This window comes from Pleurodeles waltl, chromosome 4_1 (genome assembly GCF_031143425.1).
Source record: "Pleurodeles waltl isolate 20211129_DDA chromosome 4_1, aPleWal1.hap1.20221129, whole genome shotgun sequence".
In the NCBI taxonomy this organism is placed as follows: domain Eukaryota; kingdom Metazoa; phylum Chordata; class Amphibia; order Caudata; family Salamandridae; genus Pleurodeles; species Pleurodeles waltl.
The window spans coordinates 732,290,778-732,316,294 of record NC_090442.1 but is presented as its reverse complement, the minus strand read 5'-3'; the positions used below and the strand labels follow the sequence as shown (position 1 = coordinate 732,316,294).

At 43.8% G+C, this 25,517-nt stretch overlaps 1 protein-coding gene across 1 annotated transcript in view; it reads right to left on the bottom strand.

Moving 5' to 3' along the window:
* LRGUK (leucine rich repeats and guanylate kinase domain containing) overlaps nt 1-25,517 on the bottom strand; it is a 386,639-nt gene that overhangs the window by 85,511 nt on the left and 275,611 nt on the right. Inside the window, exon 15 of the mRNA XM_069229317.1 lies at nt 8,987-9,103. Coding sequence (XP_069085418.1) covers nt 8,987-9,103 — 117 coding nt within the window. The remainder of the gene's footprint in view (nt 1-8,986; nt 9,104-25,517) is intronic.

Sequence of the window (25,517 nt, the reverse complement as noted above, 5' to 3'; positions counted from 1 at the left end):
AAAATAATAATACTGATGCTGGGAGGAGCCCTTAGTTCCAGCCAGACAAATAAGATAATTGGGTAGATTACTGGAGGTAACTACAAATGAAACATTGGGGGCATTGGGAAACCTAACGGTAGAAGTGGTTGCTATGACAACCGTAGTTCTACAAAACCGGATAGTTTTAGACATGATATAAGCTGAGAAGAGTGGAGTCTGTAGGATCATTAAAATGGATTGCTGCCTTTACATACCAGATAATGCACAAAGTGTGTACAAGGCAGTGGAAAATGTGCATGATATTGGCATTAACTTTATGAGGTAACCAAAAATACTTTCTTGGATGATTTGGGGCCCCTCTTTGGGTCTTGTTGCTCACTGGTATTGGATGGACTATTTATTTGCTTGGCAATATTGGCAACAGTATGTCTTCTCATAAATATATTAACTGCATGTAAGGGGAGCATCTGTTTACTGGACGAAGGAAAAGTAGAAGTGGGAGATAGTGAATGTGATCAATGCATTAACATAAGCAACACCTCTTTATTAGGCTATCCCATGTACCTGGAAAAACAAGTGTATTTTAAATGAGGGGAAAGCCAGTGACCTATAAAAAAGGATAATACTGATGCTGGGAGGAGCCCTTAGTTCCAGACAAATAAGACAATTGGGTAGATCGCTGGAGGCAACTATAAATGAAACCTCAGGGTATTGGGAAACCTAACGGTAGAAATGGTTGCTGTGAGAACCATGGTGCTACAAAACCAGATGGTTTTAGACATGATATTAGCTGAGAAGGGTGGAGTCTGTAGGATGATTAAAATGGATTGGTGCCTTTAAATATCAGATAATGCGCCAAGTGTGTATAAGGCATTGGAAAATCTGCATGATATTGTCATTACTTGTATAATGCAACCAACATAACTTTCTGGGATGATTAGGAGTCCCTTGTTGGGTCTTGAGGCTCATGGTTATTGTGAGGACTATTTATTTGCTTGGCAATATTGGTAACAGTATGTATTCCCATAAATATATTACCTACATGTATTTCAGCTTATATTCATAAGTCTCATGTTACTGCAAGTAAAGCTATGGCGTCCCAGATAAGCCCCGATCAGCATGAAATTATGCGGATGATGCAGATAGAGTGAATGGCCATGTAAAACGAGCATTTAAAGGAGGATTGAGACAGGTGATCCTTCTTAATATTGGCTTTTTCTTTTCTCTTCTCTGTATCCTTTACATTAACGTATTCCCAGGATAAACTTTTTTATCTAGCTGAGTGCAGCTGGGTTAGTGGAACAGTCAGTTGAATTACGTGCCAAAGGAAAGGCTTTGACTACAGAATGTTTGCCTTCCAGTTCAAAGATCACTAAATGAAAGCGTTTATCTCTCACTTAGTCTTGCAAACTGTCACCAGGGCCTTAGAACCGTCAAGGAAGCTGATGCTGCACAGATGCTCTCATAAAATTAGTTATAAACACTACAAATTCCCCATTGTGTTGTCAAGGTTAGTGAATAAGGGTTTGTTTAAAGTGTAACCAGACGTCGTAGGAAAGGAAGGAAACCAATCAACCATTGCTCAGGATAAGCAGCAAGCTGCCCACAATGTTCCTGCTACAGCTGCATTTCTCAAGGACCTATGTGTCTTTTGATAATTTTCTATTGAGATATTTGTTTTTCAATATTCCCTATGTGATTACACATATGTAAAAGCTGAGCAGTTTGTAAACTGAAGCAGACCTCCCTCAGAGACTCCTGATGTAGTATAGCAGAATAAAGAATATTGGAGATTCCCTTTGACTGGCTCCTTCTTTATTTGAAGACCTCTTCCTTTCAACTTTTACAAGATCTTCGTGCCTGGGCTGAATAAAAGGTTTTAATTCCTATTATCCAAACAGGGTTTTCTGCTGGCTCAGTCACTTTGACAAATTTATTAGCACTTTCTATTTTGATCGACAGGGCGATTCCTTCAGGCTTGACGTTCAATTGCTGTTTTGTTGATTTTAAGGCGGCATGCGACCGGATCCCCCCAAGTGCCCTGTGGGCTAAACTACAAAACTGTGGCATCCCTGCAGTGCTCCTGGGTGCCACTACAGAACTCCATACAAGTACCTGGGTTTGTATCAAGCTCCGTGATGGGTGCTCTCTTTCTATAAAAATCCCTACCACTCATGCTGTAAAACAGGGCTGTGTGCTTGCTCCCCTTCTTTTTAATCTGTTCATCGCAGACATGTCAACGTCTCTTGATGCTGTTAATTCTCAGCCCCCCTAAAATTGGTGGCCTTAGGCTCAGCCATCTGCTTTACGCTGATGATCTTGCATTATTTAGTTACACTAAGATTGTCCTTCAATGGCTGCTTAACCAACTTACATCTTATACTTCCGTGAATCAACTGGAAGTTAATCTGCTTAAAACCAAAGTGGTCTCCTTTGGAAGAAAAAAACATTCGGGCTCTAGTTGGTACTATAAAAGCTGTAAACTTGTTTCTGACAGTCTTATAAATATTTATGGGTGCACTTCGATTCCAGGGGCAGTTTTGTTAAACACAAGAAGGAGATTGAACTCAAAGCTGCAGCATTGCAGGTGGCCTTCTCTAAATTATCCAAACTCTTAAAGGGGCTGACCCTTCTTCCCCTAATGGAAGTTATGAGAGCAAAGATTATCCCTTCACTGGCCTACGGTCAAGAAATTAAGTTGGGTAAAGGCTCCTGCATATTAAATAGACTGGTCAATAAAATCTTAACGAGAGTCTTCCATGTCCCGCGCCTTGCTTCACCCACGCAGGTACAGTTGAAATTTGGGCTTCCAGATCTGGTGGCAGTTGGTGCCGGTGCTTTTTTGCAGCTTTGTCATAATCTGTGTCATGCAACGGCTGGCCGTTTGGAGGCAGTCTTGTGGCAAGAAATCAGTGAGTCTAAACCAAAGAGATCTTACTTCCATTTTTTGGCTGAATGCAAATGGCGACTGGGTGCGGACGATCTTTGGTCAAGTAATCCCCCCATTCCCTGTTTAAACTAGATGTAAAAAGGTTCATTCAACTGTATTCGTATCACTCAGATCACTCCCTCCTTACTCAACAGAAGCATGCCTGATCAGTAATTAAATCCTTTAAGCCAGGTACGCCTTCTAGCTTTCTTTCCTGTTCTTATGGGTTCCGGTTGAAAAAGGCCTTTATGGTCTTTTAAGGATGGGCGATTGGCATTTCCTGAAACATCTACCTCAATGGCAGGTATCTCCTGGGGAAGGCGTGGCATGCAGAGGCTGAAGCAATGCGGACGAAACTATTGATCATGTGGTTTGTCTGTGCCCAGCTTTACTAAAGGAGCATAGATTTCTGCTTCAGAGCAAATGGAACAGACTGGGAATTCACTACTGTCGACAGGCTATCATCCAGTCTCTAGACCTAGCTAATTCAATGCTAAATGTGTTATTGATTAAATTCATTAAAATTGCCCAATCTAAATTCAGTGGCACTGCGAGCAATGGATAAGCATAATTGGAATTTTTTCCCCGCTCCTGCCATACTGCCCGTTACTGGTTAGGATGTGGAGTTCTAACGGCATATGTTGGTATTTATTGTAGCCATTATTAATGCACTACGCACTTTTGGGCCTGCCCTTTATGTATTTTGTTTTGTTATGTATTATGTGGGGTTCTGGGCTTGGTGGTTCATACCATTTTTATATTCTAGGATTGTTTTATACTTTTAGGCAGGAATGCTTCCTTTTTAATATGTCATGTGTGTCCTAATCACAGTGTGTTTCTAGCATGAATTCAGCTTTTGATTGTATTTGCATTTTTTGTTTCTTCTCCTTTTTGTCTAAATGTATTGGATTTTATTATCTGTATGAAATTATGCATTCACTGTGGGACCATGTTGTTAGGCAACATCTTTGTAAAGATAGCAGCATCTACTAACTCTTACAGCATAAAAATTATACATAACAGTGCCCAGCTTCTGCGCAAGTGAAAATTAACCAAGGCCCATTTGTGACAAGTTTTGTCAGAATGCGTCTGTGTACTTGTTTAAGATCACGTATAACAGAACTGACTGACCCAGCTGTTAATATGTAAGTAGAGGAATACAGATATCAGAAACCATATGAATCAGGTAGCAAAAAAAGCATTTCTCAAACTGTATGAGAAACACATTCAGGGATTGCCTCAGGCCCAAAGTAGTAATGAATTTCCCTTTGTCCAAGTCCAGTAAGACATGTCAGGGTTTATTATCCCTATTCACTTGATCTACATTAACTGGGGAAGGTGGGAGCAGAAACTAAAGGATAGCTGAAGCATTTGCTGCAATAGATACTCACACATCACTTGGTGGACCCATCAATACTGAAACATGGGCATTACCATGGGTAATTAATTTTTATCTTGTTTTTTCGCGTTTGTGCAACTTTTTAAATATTTGTTCAACTTACACTGGTGTTCAAATTAGTAGTTATTTTTCTGTTGTAATTATTATTGAGTATGTAACTACACCTCGGTCTCTGTGTAATTACACAAAATGCGCCTCTTCTGCCTTCACAAACAGGCTTGGTACATTTCTTGAGTGTAGTGCAGCAGGCACATTTATGTGTATTAAAGAACTGAGCGTCCACATACATGCAAGAAAACAGACCGATTTCTTGCTTCTGTCAATAAGGTGAGCACCAGGTGGTGTGCCTTTATCTAGAATGTTAGGGTTTAAATGACTCCTTGCACTATGGAAAGAATCTGTTTAAGAATGATACAGTAACTCAACAGGCCCTGATTTTATGGCCTGTCAGGGACACAAAACTTGGGGTAAAGAGAATTTTTATAGGCATATTTGATAGTCTACATGCCAAAGAAGCTCTGCAAGTGAATGCATTTTGGAAACAAATGCCCTGGTTTGTCCTCTTATTGGTGGCGAGGACTTCCTCAATAGTTGCAAATTTACCAGTTCCATGTTGAGCACCATTGCAAATCTTATCTACCTCTAATTCCACAAAGGCTATCACTAGTTGGGCATCTGAGTATTCCCTTGCAACATCAGTTAATGCCTTTTGAAGATTCTGGCATGATACCATGTATGGCAATCAGTAGCACTCTTCAGTAGGACCATGGAAAATGAATAACAAATCTAAGTAGAAGGCACACTAGCAAGAAGGAAAAGCTATTCAATAGGAGAAATCTTCAGTCTAGATTTTCACACTTTATAATGCTAGCCCAGCTGCATTTGCCTTTGCCAGCTGAAAAAACAAACTTGATCCTTTACTTCTGTCTAACTACCACTCTTATTTCTCTTCTGCCATTCATACTCAACTATCTCTATACTTCCTCTCTAGTCTGATATATGTCAGGACATTCTACAGACAGTCCACTCTTTTCTGTGTATAATATGATTCTTCATTTATGTCATTGCAACCTGCCTTCTATCTTGTCACATTTGGCTCATCCTCTGCTTTTAACACTGTTTATCACTGTTCCCTTTTATCCATGTTACAGTCCTTGGGTAGTTCTGGTTCAATTCTTTCCGCCATATCTTATTGTGTCAAGTCAGTCTTTTCTGTGTCCTAGAAAAGATCCACGTCTACTTCTGCTCGCAGCTTGCATGATGTAGCTCAGAAATCTGTGTTTGATATTTTTCCCTTTAATCTCTATTGTGCTCCTTCATCTATTGTTATTTGAATTTCACTTGCATTTTTAAGCAGATGTCACTCAAATCTGTTTCCAATTTCAGTTTTTTATAGTATCTCAAAGCTTATTTCTGTCTGTTTTGTGCCATGGAATTCTTGCCATTTGCCCACTTTACTCAAAACCAAAACACTGTGTTTCCTTTCCCCATCTCCTTTTATTTTATTTAAGGGATTATGTTCTTTGTTTCATACACATGTCAATTTCAGTTATACAATATAAGAATGATTTGGCCCCTTCTGCCCTTTTCTTCTTCTAGACTTTGTTTTTATCACATTTGTATTAATTGCTTTTAATGTTTTCATTTTTCCACAATATCCTAGTCTTCTTCAAACTCTTCTAAATCATTCAATTGCTATTATTTTTGTTCTTAATGTATCAGCTCATATCTCACCGTATTCTTTACACTTCCATTGATTACTGATATCTCATAGTTTGAAATGTCATTATCTGAATATCACTTTTAGGAGCACATTTCTCATGTCGAGGTACCTCCCTGCCCTACATATTCCCTATTATTCTCCATCTGCTAACTTGTCTTCTCCGATCGGGGATTACAAACTTCTTACTTGTGCTCGCCCTCGACCCCCACTTAGTTTAAGTCTCTTGCTTTACCTTGCCCTAGATTCAAATATGTTGCCTGTTGTTTATCTTCTTTCAAGACGGAAGTCCTCATCTTCGGTTCCACCCCTTCCGCATGGGATGACTCCTGGTGGCCTGCCACTCTTAGAACCGTTCCGACTCCCACCAACGCAACCTAGGATTCATCCTGGATCCCTCATTATCCATGATCCAGCAAAGCAACGCCATCTCCTCCTCCTGCTTCAACACCCTCCGCATGCTCCGAAAGAGCTACAAATGGATACCCACCGAAACCAGAAGAACTGTCACCCAAGCCCTCGTAAGCAGGAAACTGGACTACGGCAGTGCCCTCTACGCAGGAACTACGGCCAAACTCCAGAAGAGGCTGCAACGCATCCACAACGTCTCCGCACGCCTCATCCTGGACATCCCCCGCCACTGCCACATCACAGACCACCTGAAAAACCTGCACTGGCTCCCAGTCAACAAGAGAATAACCTTCAAACTCCTCACCCACGTTCACAAAGCACTGCACAACACCGGAACAGAATACCTAAACAGATGACTCTCCTTCTACACCCCAACCTGGCACCTCCGCTCCGCCGAACTCGCAACCGTCCCATGGTCTGCAGAACTACAACCGGCGGTAAATCATTCTTGCACCTCGCCACCAAAACCTGGGACACTCTTCGCACCCACCTGCGCCAGACCAACGACCTCCTTACCTTCTGGAAACTTCTCAAGACCTGGCTGTTCGGGAAGTAGCAGCACTCCCCCTCCCCTCCACCTTCTCCTCCCTCCCCTCCCCTCCCCTCCCCTCCTCAGCACCTTGAGACCCTCACGCGTGAGTAGTGCGCTTTACAAATCCCTGATTGATTGACTGTGTTGAAAATATCTTAATCCCCCTCGTCTTACTGTGGCATTACCAGTATTGCATCCTAGTGCCTAGCTCTGAGTCGTGATAGTAATGTGCTTTCATAATGGTGGAGCAGATACATTATGTTTTTACCAGTGCTTTAAGAAAAGGGCTATACCAAGTCAAATAGAAAAATAAATACATGATGCATCCCGCTTAGAGTGTGATGTAGCTGAAGTGTTATTGCTACCTTAGACGACACAGTGACCATCTATATGTGACCATATTTGCATATTGTGTGAAGTTCTAACAAGTTAACTGTAAAGTGGTGCACTGAAAACCTATGCTAAGGTGCATTCGCCGTTGACTAGTGCTTTAATGTGATGCAGTAGAGCTATTTTAATCTAAGCATAATTACTCATTTTGATTCTATGTATTTCCTAATGCTGTCAAGTAAGTTTTAATTGAAACAATAATGAATTTCTGAAAGAAAATGTTTTAAATGTCATTTGCAAATGTTGAAAATTGTAGTTCCCCATTATAGTTACTGAATGTATTAACAGATTCATTCACTTTGCAAATCTACTGTCGCAATGAATATTGCCAAAGCTTATTATTGCTGAAGTTTTCATTATATTGCCATATGTGTTTTAATTCATAAAGGATAATTGTGACATTTTAATTCTATTCTTCTTTAGTTAGCCATATTGATTTGCTAGGCCTCTGACTTTGCAGCAATGTGAGGAACAGTTTTTTTCATTCTTGCTAACGAGTCATTCCTTTACAGAAAATGTTAGTTTGAAAATAGATGTCCTATTGTTTTATACATAGAGAGCCTGAGAAAGTAACCTTGAAATTGAAACACTAAGAGACTAAGAACATGAGCATTTCAAAATTGTTTCAAATCATACAGGAGAGGAGGATGCCTTTCCATTGTTGGTATTAGGAATCTTTCCTGATGTTTCAGATGACTGTCATGTGATAGACTGTGATTGGACAATTAAACCTTCTGATTCATGTGGTTTGATGGATGAATAAATCATCTTTCACTTTGGACTTTAATTTATCATTCCCCAATTGGATTTTGGTCAGACATGATTGGATTTTGAGAGGACTCTTCCCCTAGACTTTGACAGGAACAGACCTTGTTGCTCCTGCCCCGTGCCTTCCTAATGCCTGCTGAGATGAGAAGACTTAGAACTTTTTCCTGACCCATGAAAAGACTCTTGACTGAGCTTCTGGAACGCTGACACCTTCCCTTTTTACTTACTTTTGGCTAGCTTTATCATACCCCAGATGCCATTTTTCCAAATTCTTCTTGTCCTTCATTTCCTTTTTACTTTTTGTCCCCATGCTTTGTAGCCCAGTACTTCAGTTAGTGACTTGCCACTTTATGGATTTCTTTGCATAATAGACTAAATTGGACTGTTTAAACTGTCTTCACGCTTAGAAAAACTGGTCAACGTTTATTCTCAGAATATAAGGTTCTGGTGCTTATGTTTTGTATCGCCCTAATCAAATGTTTAGTCTGCTGGATGTTAATCAATCTTTGGCTGTTCCAACAACTTGGACACTGGATGGTAATTCGGTATCTTTATAGTTTGATCTCGAGAACTGTCTTCATTAAATTGAGCCTGTTTGTAATAACTCCCTTTAACTTTATTCCCAACTTGGGCTTTCCTTGCTTGGCCACATTGGTCACACTGTCAAATTTTAATGATGATTTATTTGTGCTACTGATTTTCTCTTACCACGATTGCTAAGGTGAAAAGATCCATTGACCATGTTTTGAGCAGCAAGTGTCTTGCAGTGAAATTATCTTGAAACAATTCATAAACAGTACTCATTAAATGTAAAAATAGCTCTACTGTGCTACCGGCTCCTAAAAATCCATGTACCTGTGGGTGGCTTATCCTGGGATGGCCGATGTACGGTGCTGGAATCTATGGCCTCTGTCAGGCCGAGGTACTCTTTCACAAGCAGACTCAACTTTTTGAATGCATCATCAAGGTCATCTGCAAAGCGAAGTGAATAAGAAAGTATTAACATTCATGACATGATCTTTAGAGCTCACTGAGACATCAGTGTTTATTGGGCTTGGATTTTAGGTACTGGGCTAAGGAATATAGGCTTTTCAAAACAAATGGCAAGGAAATATCAGCTGACATGGATCCATCACCCCATTATGAAGAAAAAATAATATGCATAAAATCACCCAAATGACCTCTGATGGGATAAACTCAATTTTTCTGAAATTCCAAAATAAGAAATCCATTTTAGCAAATAATTTGAGAAAAGAAAAAAATAGTTGCAGAATGCGCACTATGTCTTTTCATACACACATTCATGATTTTTCACCTTGCATGCTTTCTTTTTTTTTTAATCGACCATTATGAAGCTCCATGATAGAAATTCAGTTGTGTAGTTTTTAAATTCTTCCACCAAGGTTTTAAGGCCCACATTTATTAAAGACTTGCGTTGTTCTTGTGTGGCACAAAGCAACGCAAGTCCTAAACTGGTATTTACTAAGCCACGCAACAGGCAATGTGTGCCACCTTGCGTGGCTTTGCAAATAAAGAAAAAAACAACGCAGCCCCTTGAGCAACGCTGTGTTACAATACATCTGGGAGGCATTCCATGCGTGGGTGGAGCATTGGCATTCCCTTGCATGCAATTATGGATTTTCACATTCCCAGATTTACTAGTGTTAGTAAATCTGGGATTGTGTCAAAATGGTGTGCCTCTCCCAGTGAAGCAAACTAGGAGAAATACCTTCATTTCTCTTTATTACTTCCTCTTTCTATGTGTGATGCTTTCTGCACAGAAAGAGGAAATTGTTTTTGTGCATTCCACCCGTAACGCAGGCAGCCTTGCACCACGGTGCAAGGCTGCCTGCGTTGGCGCTGGGCAGCACACTGCACTAGCACAAAGGGAGAGCACCAACACTCCATATCTTTGTAAATGTGGGGCATTTCTGTTCCCTTCCTTTCATCAGTGCTGCAACATTGCTTGCTGCTTTGCATGAAAGATTAGTAAATATGACCCTAAATATGTAGTCTGGCCTACAACCATATGTTTTTGTTTCTCTCACAATGGACGTAGACGTTCCTTAGAAGCAAAAAAACAGGTACAAGTGTAAAATGCCTTCAAGCCCAAACCGTCCCCATTAACCTAAATGGGAGCAGAGCAGATGGGGAAGGGAGACACAGATACCAGAGCAAAATATGTTGGACTTTGGAATTGGAATCAGTGGGACTGGCAGAGAGTAATACTGAAAGTAAAAGAGAGAGGCACTAGACTAACTTGATAGGCTAAGAAAGGGAAGTTGGCAGGATCATGGGGTTAGGTAGAGGAGTACGCTGTAGCACTCAGAGTATTACATTGGGAGGGGGAAGTCAGAAAACATAGAAAAAGCCCCAGTAACACTGATAATGAAGATAAGTGATTGCATCATGCTAGTTTACCACTAAGCTGGAGATGCCTCATTCAAACAGCCCGTGCCACCATAAAACTATAGTGGCAGACGTGCCTCTACAACACTAAGCACATTAACATGTACATTTCCTATTTTTTACATAGCATTTAATAGTGGGAATTTAGAGCTCTCTACTGTAGCAGATAGGAGAATTGTGACACAAGGAGACAATGTAACCCTCTTCTAGGAGCACATACTGTATTACAGGAGGAAGCCAGAAGTGCCATTTAGGTTTCCTGGATCCACAGTCCACTACTTATTACAAAGACCATAACCCACATGTATAATAATTTGTTAATGGCATGGAAAGGCAATGATAAAAGTGAATACGATGTCCAGCTGCAATGTGATGACATCAAGAGATAATCATGTGATGCAAAAGTCTTAAGTGCTGACTTCAAGGGCAAAAGTAAGTGAGCGCTGCTCTAATTCTCTTAGAAAGAAAGCTGATTTCCGCTACAAATGCTTCATCACATCACAAAACATGGCGCAAACCTTCATTTCTGGAACAGCCAATCCTATCATGACCACATGTTAAAAGTAAACTACGACTGACATTTGGGGAATTCAGAGAAACCACAATCCTCTCAACATCAAGCTCATCAGTGGGTGAAAAGGAACCATGTGTGAAATTATGAAGGGTCTGGAAAAACTATACATTTACACGTAATCTGACATGGACCTTCAATTTAGCAGCCGGATGAAAAATAGGTCAAACTTTCAATATCAAGAAAATATATCAACATCTAGAAACAGAATGAGAGTGCGTAGGAAGCTTGTCTGACCAGTCGCCATGTGAAGCATGCATTGAAAAGGAAGACAAGTGCTGACAAATCCGAGTAGAAACCCAAAACCACAAGTCATGAAATAAAACAAATGCAAAGAAAAAAAAGCTCCTAGGGAGAAAACAAAATTGAGCAGGCAGAGGACACAAAATAGATTTGGCTTTATGACACCAAGTGAGCGCAGGGGGTGCTAATTTAAAATATGTCTCCATCACAGGTTTGGGTTGACTGATGTGGTAAACAGTTGAAGAACCAGAGGAGCAGTATATTTCGGCATTTTAGACAATGGTAAATGGTTGTTTGTTACTGGAACTTTAAAGGATTGTGACGTTTTTGGCTGGAAATTTATCAGCATTTGTTGGCATCCAAAATAGACAACAGAACAGAACACAATAATGTATCACAAAGCAAAATAGGAGTGCCACACAATGGGGCAACCGAAACAGAACATGACATAACAGTACTGCAAAACACTACAACACAAATGCACAAAGATTCTTGTCAGACATTACCATACATTACCACCTACAAAAATATGTTTTCACAATGCAGTGGTTACAGTTGTTTGCACCAAGTTCTGCCTTACGTACCACCAACAAAACATAACAGGGCCAACCCAAAATGTTTTGTGATTTGGACCATGGTCTCTTTCAGCCACACAAATTACAAGATGAGGAACAACTTCCCAATCAAAAGTCTGCACAGCCCACATGAGTGTAATATGTGTTCTAAATTCTATATACTCTCGCTTTATTTTCTATCTTCTCTTCTTCCTCATTTCCCAGTCTACAGATCACTTGTTTTTTAAATACAAAACATGCCTCTTCCATGAAAGAAAAGACTGTCGAAAAAGCTCAAATAAAAAAACAAGCCGGGGGGTGTCAAAGAAGTCAGTTGAAACATACAAAATATTAGACAATTGTGATATGATCCTGCGTGTGATTTCAAGTTATGGAATTTATAGTTCAGCGAGACTATGAGAAATGTCAATTAAACATCTTAAGTGATATATTTGCTCGAGCAATCAATTACATTAATCACAGTGCCAATAGTCACATGGTGCAATAAGTTATCTTTAGAGAGGGCACTTAAGGTCTCTGTCAATGTTTTCAAGTTCTGAATGAGTAAGTTCTGAGAAAGGCAGAACATTGTTACATTAGAAACAATATGAATGGTTAAAAATGGTTTACTATGTTCGTGATATTTAAGTTGAAGAATCAAATTTGTCTTTCGTAGTTGAAATAAAATTGTACAGGGTTGCATTAAGATTTTGTTTTACATACCTTCTTTTTATATTTATGATTTTTAGTAAATATCAAGCAAATAGTACAACTGCACTTACTGTGCCCCTGCACCTATAATCACTTCCTCATTTGTCTCCCACTCCCCCTTCAAGATCTTCCTCCCCATTTCCTTCTACAGGTCTACTACTCCCTCTGCAAGTTTTCCTCTCCTTCTTACTCCCTTTTCCACCACCCGTCCTCCTCCCCACCACCAGAACCTATTATGTTAACTTTGTCGTCAGTATGGTTTCTTTACATATTCTATACATATGCAGTTCTATATGACTTTGTGTTGCATTTTTTGTTAAATTTTTGTATTAAATTTTATGGGTTGTACATCAAAGAATCAAAGATACATACATACATTTCTGAGAGCATCCATGAGTAAAAAACACGAAAGAAAACTGAAACATTCCCGATTCTCCCCTTCGGTACCTTTCCTTGTCATAGCCTTGTCTTATTCATACCTATGGGGGCCTAGCACTGTGAACAATCAGCATTTGTACACTTCTACTTCCACATTCCCTTCAGTATCTCTTGAGTGTCTCTTTGGCCATCATCTCTCCCGACATATCTGGGGTTTTGCACCAAATCATAGAGTTCATCTGGGTTGCAAATATTGCACCTATCCCACCTCCCATCCACCCCATATTTTCTCATATTTCTTTTCTTTACCTCAGTTCCGGTGTATTTCCTTTTCCATGATGCGACATCTGTCCATACCCTTCCGCGATTCATTGTATCCTGGTGGTGTCCCTGATCCCCACTTTCTGGCAATGTTTGTTTTAGCGACCACGGTTGATCAACAGCTTTTGATACCTGGTTTGATCAGTTTGGCCCCATATTCACAGGAGTGCTGATCCCGGTTTCAGTTCCAAAGAGGTCCCTGTGGCGTCCTGCAGGGCAGGTCCTACTTCTCTCCAGAACCTTGCAATCTTAGTGCTGCTCCATACGGTGTGATAAAATGTGTCAGTGTCCCCACAGCCTCGCAGACAATTTGCGTTCATTGCCTTCCCAATCTTGTAAAGCAAGGATCTCGTATAGTATACGAAAGTGCAGTATTTTAAATTGTATCAGTTTAAGCGATGCTGGGATGGCTACCTCTGCTGAAAACATAAGCGATTCTACCCAATCAGCTTCCTCCAGCTCCCCACAATCACTTCTCCACCTCTCCCATAATGTGTTTAGTGAGGATTGCGTATTTCTCATTTTAGTGCCCTATGTCAATGGCATTAGTTTCCTTGATATCTCACACTCTAAAAGTCTTAGCTCCTGTGTTTCCATCTCTATGGGAATACTGTGGATTAGAGCCGCCTCAGCTGGGTATATTGTAGCCATTGTGTATCGGGCATTTGGTATTCTGTTTTAGGTGTGAAAACGGTACCACCCCATTTGCGTCCTATTCTTCGGTCAGGTACGATATCCCTAGTGCGTCTCAACCCCTAAACCCTCTCAGGGCAGTCACCCTAGGTAGTCATGTAGACTCCCATATAGGTGTCCATGGAGTCAGACGGTTGTCCCACCCCATTTCTTTGGTAAGTTTCCACTATATCTAAATGATCTTCGCTGTTGCTGGCCTGAATGTGGGTCTCAATTTACCCCCTGTATAATCAGTGTAAATAGCTGTTATTCTGCATGGACCCCCTGTCTACCCAGAGCGCCAGGTCCTCCCATGAAGCAAAAGCCCAATGATTTACTATGCCTACTTGTGCCGTTTCATAGTATTTCCGAATAGTAGGGAGGCCCCACTCATATTTTGACCTTTGTAGTGTGCGAAGAGCGATTCTAGGCTGCCTTTCTGACCAGAGAAGTGTGCGGACCAGGGAGTCGTCTCTGATAAAGAACGAGTCTGGAATGGGATAGGGGGGAGTTCTGCCGAACATAAAGAAAACGAGGAAGAGTCCCCATCTTGAATAGTGCGGCCATTCCCATCAAAGAGACCAGGAAGGATTGCTAGTGTTTAACCTCTGCTTGGAACCCAAATACCTAGGAACTTTAAGCAGCCTAGTTCCACCCTTCCAACATCATTGACCAAACGTCTATATGTCCACCAGGAATATCAACAATTTATCCCAGTTAATTCCAAACCCTAAGACTGCACTAAACACCCAGAAGATATCTCCTAATCGTCTGACCGAAGAGGGTACCTGAGTTAAATATAGCAGAACATCTTCCGAGTACAATGAAATACGTTCTTCTTTGCCACTCTTAGTCGGCTATCCCTCATATAAACGCATCCATCCTAATACAGTTGGCCAGGCCCTCAATTGCCAATGCAAAGAGCATCAGCGAGGGGGGGAGCCCTGTCTTGTCCCCCTTTATAATCTATATTCTTGCGAGAGATAGCCATTGGCTCTCACTTTTGCGAATGGGTTTGTTGTATAATAGCTCAATCCACCTCTGGAATTTCAGGCCAAAGTCAATTTTTCCCAGGATTCCAACCATATACCTCCATTCCACGGAGTTGAATGCTTTATTAGCATCCAGGGAAAGTATGGCTCTCTCTTTGGTGGAGTTTGTTATCACAGCCAGATTATTATGAAGCTGCCGGAGATTCAATGCCGTGGAGTGGCCAGGTAAAAAACTCAGTTTGATCAGGATGGACCAGGGTTGTCATTACTTTTCTGAGTCTGATCGCCAGCACTTTAGCTAGGATTTTGACATCAGCCTTTAATAGCAAGATCGGGCGATAAGAAACAACCCGGTCCCTGGGTTTGCCCAGATTAGGCATCAGGACAATCGTTGCTGACCTCATATCTTTGCGGAGTTCCCGAACTTTAAAGGCTTTTAGCAAAGCTGCATGCAAGTGTGGCATCGTCCACTTATGAAGTTTTCAAACTCAATCGGGAACCCATTGGGCCCCGGGGTTTTTCCCATCTGCAATTGCCCCATCACCTTTGTCAATTCTCCCTCAGTGATATTCTCCTCTAACTCATTGCTCTGAAGGGGGGATAATTGTGCCATGGGACAGTCAGTGATGAAGACTGTCTACTTCCTCCTCTGATATGGTTATGCGAGATTCATAGAATTCTGCCAATTGGGCAGCCAATTCCTCCATTATACCTTTGGGTTCCCTAATTATCTCCCCCTTAATGATATGGTTATGCGGGATTCATAGAATTCTGCCAATTGGGCAGCCAATTCCTCCATTATACCTTTGGGTTCCCTAATTATCTCCCCCTTAATTGCGAATGAGTCACTTTGTTCTTTCTTTCCTATCCAGGCTAATAGTCTGCCTGTCTTGTTACCTGCCTCAGAGAGGTGTTTACTTTTAAAAAAATATTGATATTTTCCTTCGTCTTTAGCCACTACATTATATTCCTGCCTTTTTTGCACCATCTCCTTCTTTGTTTCCTGATCCGGTGACACTGCATATCTATGTTCTAATGCTATGAGTTCATTTTCCAATGTGAGTAACCTTTACTGTCTATTCCTGTTATCTCCCACTTCCCCCGCTATGGCAACCCCTCTGATGGTGGCCTTCTATGCCTCCCACAACATCACTGGGCTCTGTACTGAGCCCATATTTTCTGTAAAATAATGTTGGGATGCTTGTCCTAGATCTTCCACCACTTTTGTATTTTGGAGTCGCCAGGTTTCCATCCTCCACCCACTCCTGGTGGTCGGGCTCCCAAGAATATAGTCACCTGCAACGGAGCATGATCACTAATTCCCCGAGCCAGGTATACTGCCTCTCTGATTCTTTGTAATAGATCTGCAGTGGTGAAAAGTAATCTATTCTTGAGTGGGCATCATGAGCAGCTGAATAATATGAATATCCTCTTTTTTGTCCATGCAAGATTCTCCACACATCACTAAGGCCCATGGCATATGTGAAACCTTCCAGTTTATCAGTGGGTGGGTGCCCTTTCTGCGATCTACTGGTTATATCCAACCCTGAATCCATTGCTAGGTTAAAATCTCCACCCATTAGTATATGAGCTGGCCATAAGGATTTGACCTATTTTTTGGAGCAACTCACCCTGTAATCCCGGGGGTAGGTTTACATTAAATAGTAATACAGAGGTGTTATCATATTCCCCCAGTATTACTACGTAACAGCCATAAGGGTCCACCCAAGTGAGGGTAGTGTGAAATGGGAGGGATTTTCGTATAAGCACCAATTACTCTCCCAGATCCCGACGTATATTGCGCGTGTCCCACTACCTTATATTTCCCCCTTTCCATGGCCCTATATTGCATATCCATGAGATGGGTCTCTTGTAAGTAAATTACATCGGACTGATACCTGGTGCCTTGTAAGCTAGACCTCGTTTGAGTTTGTGCCTGAACCCGTTCATATTCCATGTCAAGAGAGATAACTTCTCAGAAGACATCGTAGTGGTGCAAAAGTCAGTAGTCTTGCTATATGTTCAAAGTTCTCTCTCCATAGGCCCCCATTGTCAATTGTACCATTGTAGGTTATCCCTTCAACCAGTAGATTTAATTGAACAATCAACCATGCCCACCCAACGTACTATGCAGTGATTTTTGAACGAACCACCTCCCCCCCCAAATCACGGCATGCACCAATCCTAACCCCAAACGGAAGACCTCCTACCCTGTAGCAGATTTCTCTGAGGCATGACCAGGTGCCATCGCTGTGGAAAGCCTTCCACTAGTCTGTGTTGAAATTTCTCTGTCTTGTCCCTGTAAAATAGGGGGGAGGCCCTATGTAGAGCCTCCATCCAGGCCCTATATCCAATCTGGATAGGCCATATCTGTTTAAAAAATTATTAGACCTCTGTTTATTTGTCAGACCAACAGGTCTGCCGTCTTTGGGGTCACCTGCCAAAGTTGTTCATCCCCTGATCCTGGCTCCGATCCCGGCTGATTAGTGCCACTTCCTCCGTGTCTGGGGCAAGCCCCCTCCACCTGTTGTTTGTCTGAGTCCCGTTTTTTCCACCTGAGGTCTTGGAGCATCTTCACCTGTGCAGCCTTGATTTGCTCCTGCGCAGCAGCAGACACCTTTTGGGGTCTTGATGCACTTCGTTTCAACTTTCGCTTTGTCCATCTTGTGTTGCCATTCTCGCCTGGTCTGTCGTCGTCGTGAAGTCAGTGCATCTCCAGACATTCCCATACCTACTGTGGTGAAATTAGGAAAGTGTGTTTTCCCCCCATGTTCAAGCCTAAATTTTGCTGGGCGTATTTCAAGTTTAGCTGTTGCAAGACCTTCTTAACTGGGGAAAAGGCTCCCCTTTGTTTCTGGACCAGGTTTGTGTAGTCTGGATAGATATTTATCGCCTTTCCTTAAATTTTCCAAGTACCCTTCTTCCTCGCCACCTGAACGGTCACGTCTCGATCTCTGAAGTTCATTAGCCTCATTATTATCGACCTTGGATACACCCCCGGTGGCGGAGGGACCACAGGGACCCTTTGGGCCCATTCCACCGAGAAAAACTTGGAGGGTGGAATGGGCACAGCACAACGTCACTCAGTCAAGTCTCTATATATAAGTCCAGTGATGGGACTTCCACCATCTCTGGGACTGAGCTCCTACTGAGGGCCTGATTCTAACTTTGGAGGACGGTGTTAAACCGTCCCAAAAGTGGCGGATATACCACCTACCGTATTACGAGTTCCATAGGATATAATGGACTCGTAATACGGTAGGTGGTATATCCGCCACTTTTGGGACGGTTTAACACCGTCCTCCAAAGTTAGAATCAGGCCCTGAGTGTCTTCTGTTTCTTTGACGCAATCCTTCAATTTGCCATGGTCTTATCGCAGAAGACCTACCTACCCCACGAGTGTTGTAATCTGGGTCTCTAGGGCCAACTTGGATTCCTGTATGGCCGCTAAAATCGCTGTGGTATCCTGCGATTTGGCCTCATTCCCTCCTTCACCGTCTCGTGAGGCGCCCTGGGGGCAATTCTCTGCAGGTGTTTCCTTGCCGGCCCGTTGCTTCCCCACGGTCTCCCACCTCTGAAGGGGCCCTCAACCGGCACTGCAGCAGGAGAGTGGGATGTAATCAATTCAGCCAGGAGGAGGGGTGGTGACAGGCGGTCCAAAGACTAGGGCCTCTCCCCTTGTTAATTCTTTGTACTGCCTGTCCGTCTGCACATCTTTTGTACCAACGTCCACCAGCTTTTCCTTTGCCTTTTCACTGCCTGCCAGTCTCCTTCAGACCCCAGCAGCCCCACACTGCCTCACCGGGTCAGGCTCTCACTCCCAATAACACTGGGGGTGAAGAAGGTCCCAGCTGCCCCCAGCATGTCACTGTCGTTCCCCTATCCAGGCCCCGTTTTGCCCGCAGGGTAGCCATCACTATTGCCCTGCAGGCTTTATGCTGGTACAGGTGGGACTTGGGGGCCCACCGCCAGGCCAGTGCTCCTGCATTGCTCTCCGCCCCCTCATCATCCTAGGAAGGGCAGGGCGAGAGAAGACATCCATCAGTAACCTCCATTGACACAGGAGGGTGAAGAGGCGTGCGCTCACTACCTCCCGGTCTTTTGGGGCCTTCATCCCATCCTGGCATCTCTCTGCCAGGCCACATCAATAAGAAGGCGGCTACAGTGGCCTCGTAACACCCAGCTGCACCATTGCTTCCTGAGCGCCGAGGCCAATTTGCCGCCCTCCCCTCCGGTGCTCCCCCTGGGGTCCGGCCCTGGCCGGGGAGACGTTCTCCTGCATCTCTCCACCGGCTCAGTGCGGCCTTCTCTGTCTGCCTCCGTCCCCCCATGGTCCCTCCAGTCACCCACTCCATCGTCTGTTCCGCAGGCGCCAGGGACCCAGCAGGGGACCAAAATCAAATCTATGGGTTTGGTGTGGGGGAGGGTGTTTGGGGAGATTTCAGGATGTTTACCCCCTTTTTCCAGGCGACGACCGCCAGAGCTCCAGACTACGCGTCCGGCTCCATTGCCAGCCTGGCCACGCCCCCCTGTGTTGCATTATTATTTAACTGTAAAGTGTATCTAGACCTTGGGTAACAATACGCTATCAAAATCTATTAAAGAAATAATGCAAAATCACACAAAAAATGAAAATGTATACAAAATCCAGATGGGAAGATTCAAGTACAAAAATTGCAAGCAATCCAAAAGCACAAGTTCACACCAAAATTCATTGATACTCTAAACAGAAATGTTTAATAAACATCCTCCCCCTAAAATAATCAAGATGTACCCCAGACTTTTTCAAATACTCCCAACTACTATTTATTAATAAACACAATTATTTTCAATTCACCATGTTTTAGCACCTGTTGTACTGACAACTCATTGCTAAAATTAGATTTCTTCTTCCAGTTCTTAAGCACCAATAATATACATACCATCAGCTCGTGGAAGAACCATGACTTCTTGGAACAATTGGTAAGTTATTCAGATATATAATATTGTTTTGAAATATTAAAGTCTATCTCAAGATCATGTTGCCCCTTAATAAGATGCTGTTCCATAAATTTGCAACTTTCACACATGCCAACAGTAAAAGAGTAAAGAAGGCATGCAATCCATTCCCCACAAGATCAGCAACAACATGGATGTATTACATTTATGCAACTACTATGTGGTCAATATGTTGGGCAATTTACAATCAGGACCAACACTCCTTTCAAACGCTCAACCGTTTAATCCCCTTAAAAAAAATCACTGCTCTTGATCACTTTGTTTTTAAAGTTAAGCTTAACCATCTCCCCACCAATGGGCTTTTATATATTAGAGGTCCTATCCAATAAACCAATACTCATCAATAGATCCAACATTGCGTTATCTTTGTGAGTTACTGCCTTCATCTCCAGTATGATCAAATCACTGAAATACACTCCATACCTTTTTTGCAACTCCCTATTTAGGTACAGTTTGCCAGCTTCATACAACTGTTCTGTAACACATACATCAAGTACCTTAAGTCTGCAATGGACAAATACTTGCAAAGCAGAACAAAAAGAGAACCCAAAGGGCTCATTGTTTCTGCACATCATAAAATAAAAAACCTCAATGATGACATAAGAAAAACCTAAGTGACAGATGTTTACATGATTTGAAGAACCCTCACTAAGAAGAACCTATTAAGCATGGCCTGTGAAATGGTCGTAAACAATAATCTTTTTTGTGAAATAAGTCTGGCAGGAGATTTGCAGCTCTAGGCAGATGAAGCGTGGGGTGGGTTGGGATGGGAGTATATTTTTGCAGACAGCAAATTACAGTTAAAACTACACTATAGCTATACTTTCTTACAGTAGAGACCATCCTCACTAAGATAACTGCTTTGCTCATGGGGGGGGAGGGGGTCTACTTAAGTATTTTAAGTTTTGTCCAGTAGTTAACTCAAGGGAGCTCACTTTCTATGATTGCCTCCTGTGGAAGCAGGTGGTCATGTCTGTTCCCCTCTCCGTCTTAAATGTGCTTGCATGCATGCTTTTGCATTTTCATTGTTCTCTATGCTCTCAGCTCCTAGAGGTCGAGATTCAGTATTTCTTGAACTCTGAGTGTATCTGTCTACAAAGCTGAGAGAAGCTTACAAGAAGCTCCAAGAAGATAAAGAGAGTCAGTGTTTGGGCACGCCACCATGCATCGGTTCGCGCCTTGTTGAGCGTGGGGTTTGAGTGGGTGCTTATAAGGTGTGCTCCCTTTCTGGACCAGTTGTGAGCTCGTAGACTTATTCCATCCTGATCAATACCCTCTTGGAGCATGCAGACGCAGGACGGAAGTGGAAAGTGTCCTGGTTAGCAACCCCATGTATCATATTTGTCCCAGGGGGAGCAGGGTTAAGGTAAACCTTGCAGTATAGAGTTTCTTTTCTAATTTGAAATTGCTGGGGATTTAAGTATTTGTACTTTTTACAAACTGATAGAAGACTTTCCTTTTATGACCATAAGTGTTGCCTGTGCCGAGAAATGAGGAAAATGATCTACCGTTATAGAGTAATAGCTTATGTATAATAGATAATTGCATATAATGTACTCTTTGGAAGAACCACTAACAATTATTTGGTTCCAGTCATCTGTAATAACCACAGTGGCTGCTCAGAGATTGATGATCCGGGTTGGGATAATTAATTTGAGCAAAAAGGATGCTCATTGCAATATCAAATCTTAAGAAATGGTTTGTAATGAGCGCCCCAACAGAATTAACCTAAGTGCAGCTCTCTTATCTAAGGGATCACTGTCTTCTCCATTAGTGCATTCAATTCAGCATTTTGTATCTAACTACAGGGGTCTTCCATATTTTCTGTAATAAGAGCTACTTATGTTCAGAGAAATTCATCAAGAGCTACTAATACTGTTAGTGTTGTAATAATGACCTCATCAAACAAGAATACATTAGTGGCCACCATATGCAAGATTACTACCAGGAATCAGGATTTGTTGCCAGCAGTAATGTAACAAAAGCAGCAATTCCTCTGGCACCAAGGTTATAACAAATGTTACATGATTTATCACTCACATATCAGCTTTGAATATATTTTGGAAACTCAGCCATTTTTCTCCAAATATCAATTATGAGTTCTGAAAATAAACACATTTTGTTCTCAAATACACACTCTCAATTTTGGTATACCTTTATTAATTCAACCAAGAAAAAGCTTCTAAATTTAAAAGACCCGGCTGCACATAGGAGACCTATTCATGACATACTCAATGGAGAACTCTGGGCTAAAAGAAGCTGCAGCAACAACATGTAGTGAAACTATAGGAGGCTCAATCGACCTGTCTGAGCAGCAACATTTAGAAAGGTTACCTCATTTGTTAGATGCAGGATTGGATTGGTAAAAGGGCCAATTCCTGCTAGAGCTTGGAAAGGGTCCTCATCTTCCTTCCTCACCATCCCATAATAGCAATAGCTTGTTATAACAAGCATTGGCAAAGCCTATAGGTCTCACCTATGAAAGAGCTCTTGGCATTGCCAATGTGTTTTATCCGTGTTGTACACCAGTGTGGTTGCTGTTCAGCATTGTTAAACGTTAGTGGACTAGAGGAGGGCAGAGTGGCATAAAGTGGAGTGGAACAGAGTGGATTGGCGTAGAGTAGAGTAGAATGTGTTAGCGTGGAGTGGCACAGAGTGGAGTGGAAGGTTGTGGAGTGGCGTGGAGTGTCAGAGTGGAGTGTTGTGGAGTATAGTGGAGTGTCGTAGGTCACAGTGGAGTCTTATGGAGTAGAGTAAAGTGGTGTAGAGTGGAGTAGTGTACAGTAGAGTGGTGTATAGTGGAGGGGTATAGAGTGTAGTAGAGTGAACAGGCACATAGGGGGTCATTACAACATTGGCAGTAAAAGCCGCTTACCGCTGTGCAGAAGACCGCCAATACACCGCCGCGGCCACGGAATTCCGCCACAGCTATTATGACACACATCTCGGAATCCGCCGAAATTCAGACACCCACACAAGTCCGCCACACCAAAGGTCAGTGATAAACTGGCGAAAACAAAACCTCCACCTCCACGCCAACAGAAACACGCCCATGCTATTACGACCCACGAATCCACGCGGCGGTCTTTCAACCGCGGTATTCCATTGGCGGTACACACCGCCGCTCTCAAAATACACACACATCTCCAAAACACCGCCACATTGGACAATTCCAAATACACACACCTGATACACATACAAACACCACTCCCACACACCCAACGCAATATAAAACACACACCCACATCACCCACAATCCCCTACGACCAAAAATTTGTCACGAAGGACAGAGAGACAGCACAGATTAGACAATCCCACCACACAAAGGCACACGACACCATCACCCACACAACATCCACGCACAAAAACACCACACACCACTGCACATCACCACACTCATCAACACATACACCACTCCACACATCACCCACACCACCCCATGTCACGCCAAAGACACCCCCGCTTTTCCGAGGAGGAGCTCCGGGTCATGGTGGAGGAAATCCTACGGGTAGAGCCACAGCTATTTGGCTCACAGGTGCAGCACACATCCATAGCCAGGAAGATGGAGCTATGGCGCAGAATAGTCGACAGGGTCAACGCTGTGGGACAGCATCCAAGAAATCGGGAGGACATCAGGAAGAGGTGGAACGACCTACGGGGGAAGGTGCGTTCAGCGGTCTCCAGGCACAACATCGCGGTTCAGCGGACTGGCGGCGGACCCCCACCTCCTCCCCCACAACTAACAACATGGGAGGAGCAAGTCTTGACCATCATGCATCCAGAGGGCCTCGGAGGAGTCGGTGGAGGAATGGACACTGGTAAGTCAATTCTTAACTTTCATATCCCCCACCCTACCTGCATGCTATCACACACCCCCACCCTCACCCCCTCCCCTATCACTCCAACTCCTCACTAATTTACTAATAACACAAACCACACATCCCAACACCAAGCCCTGCATGCAACAACTAAGCATGGTCACCCCTCACTAAAGCATGCTCACTGCAGATACCTGATCTTCGACAGGAGAGGACCTACACTGCAAGTGCTGCTGTGACCTCGGTCTGGAAGCGACGATGGCTGCTGCGTCTGGGGAAAGGGCCCCTGCCTTCACTGCTCAGGAGTTGGAGAAACTGGTAGACGGGGTCCTCCCCCAGTACACGCTACTCTACGGTCCTCCAGACCAACAGGTTAGTACACAGGTGGCACGTTGTATGGGCTAGGTCTGGGTGGAGAGAGCTGGTTGTAAGAGGGAAGGGGGCAGAGTTCATGGAACATGAATGCATGTGAATGAATGTGCCACATGGCTAGGGTAGGGAGGGGGGACACTCACATCGACGGTGCAGTTGGTAATGACTTCGCTTCTTCCCTTGTGCATGTCATGTAGGTCAGCGCCCACCAGAAGAAGGACATTTGGCATGCCATCGTCAAGGACGTCCGGACCCTGGGGGTCCACCAGAGACGGGGCACCCACTGCCGGAAAAGATGGGAGGGCATTTGCCGCTGGACCAAGAAGACGGCAGAGGCTCAGCTGGGGATGGCCTCCCAACGTGGGAGGGGTGCCCGTCGCCCCATGACCCCCCTGATGTTCCGGATCCTGGCGGTGGCCTACCCTGAGTTGGATGGGTGCTTGAGGGCATCACAGCAGACACAAGGGGGTGAGTACAACCTAATTCTGCGGACTTTGCGCGCAGTGGAGGTGTCTGGGTGGGGGAGGAGGCCTGTGGGTGTACCTAGGCCAGGCAGAAATACGTAGACTAGGCCCCTCAGTAATGCAGGCCATGTGGCACTCTACCCCACCGCAGTAGAGTGCCAAGTACAGGTATAGATGCCCCTGTGGCATCCTTGTGTGCAGATGTCCACCATAGCCATGTAGGCCAGAACCCAGAAATTGCATCTGCAGAGGCCAGGAGCACGCGTAGTGCAGGGGCCAACAGTAGCGGTATGCCATGCACTCAACCTGTCTTTCTTCTGTCTCCCCCCCCCCTTTTTGTGCTTTCCCTGTTCTTTTGTGCATCAGCATCATCAGGCGGAGGTACAGTGGCACCGGAGCACGAGGGAGCTGCATCCCACATGGCCATGGAGGGCCACACCACGGACTCAGAATGCACCAGTGGGACGGAGGGCCAGGGGAGCTTCACGTCGGCCACCGGATCACCAACCAGCGACACGGACTCGTCCGCCGATGGGAGCTCCCTTGTGGTGGCGGCACCATCTGTGCGCCCCACTTCTACAGGTACAGCCGCCACCTCCCCTACCAGCACCGCCCTCCCAGCAGCCCCCCAGCGTTCGCCCCGTGCCCGCTCACCTAGGAGGGCGGGCATCACCTTCGCCCCAGGCACCTCAGGCCCTGCCCCAGTCACCCCTGCTGCCCTCAGTGAGGAGGCCATTGACCTCCTCAGGTCACTCACTGTTGGGCAGTCTACCATTGTGAATGCCATCCAGGGTGTAGAAAGAGAGTTGCAACACGGTAATGCATTCCTGGAGGGCATTCATTCTGGTCAGGCTGCCCTTCAGCGAACCCTGCAATCTCTGGC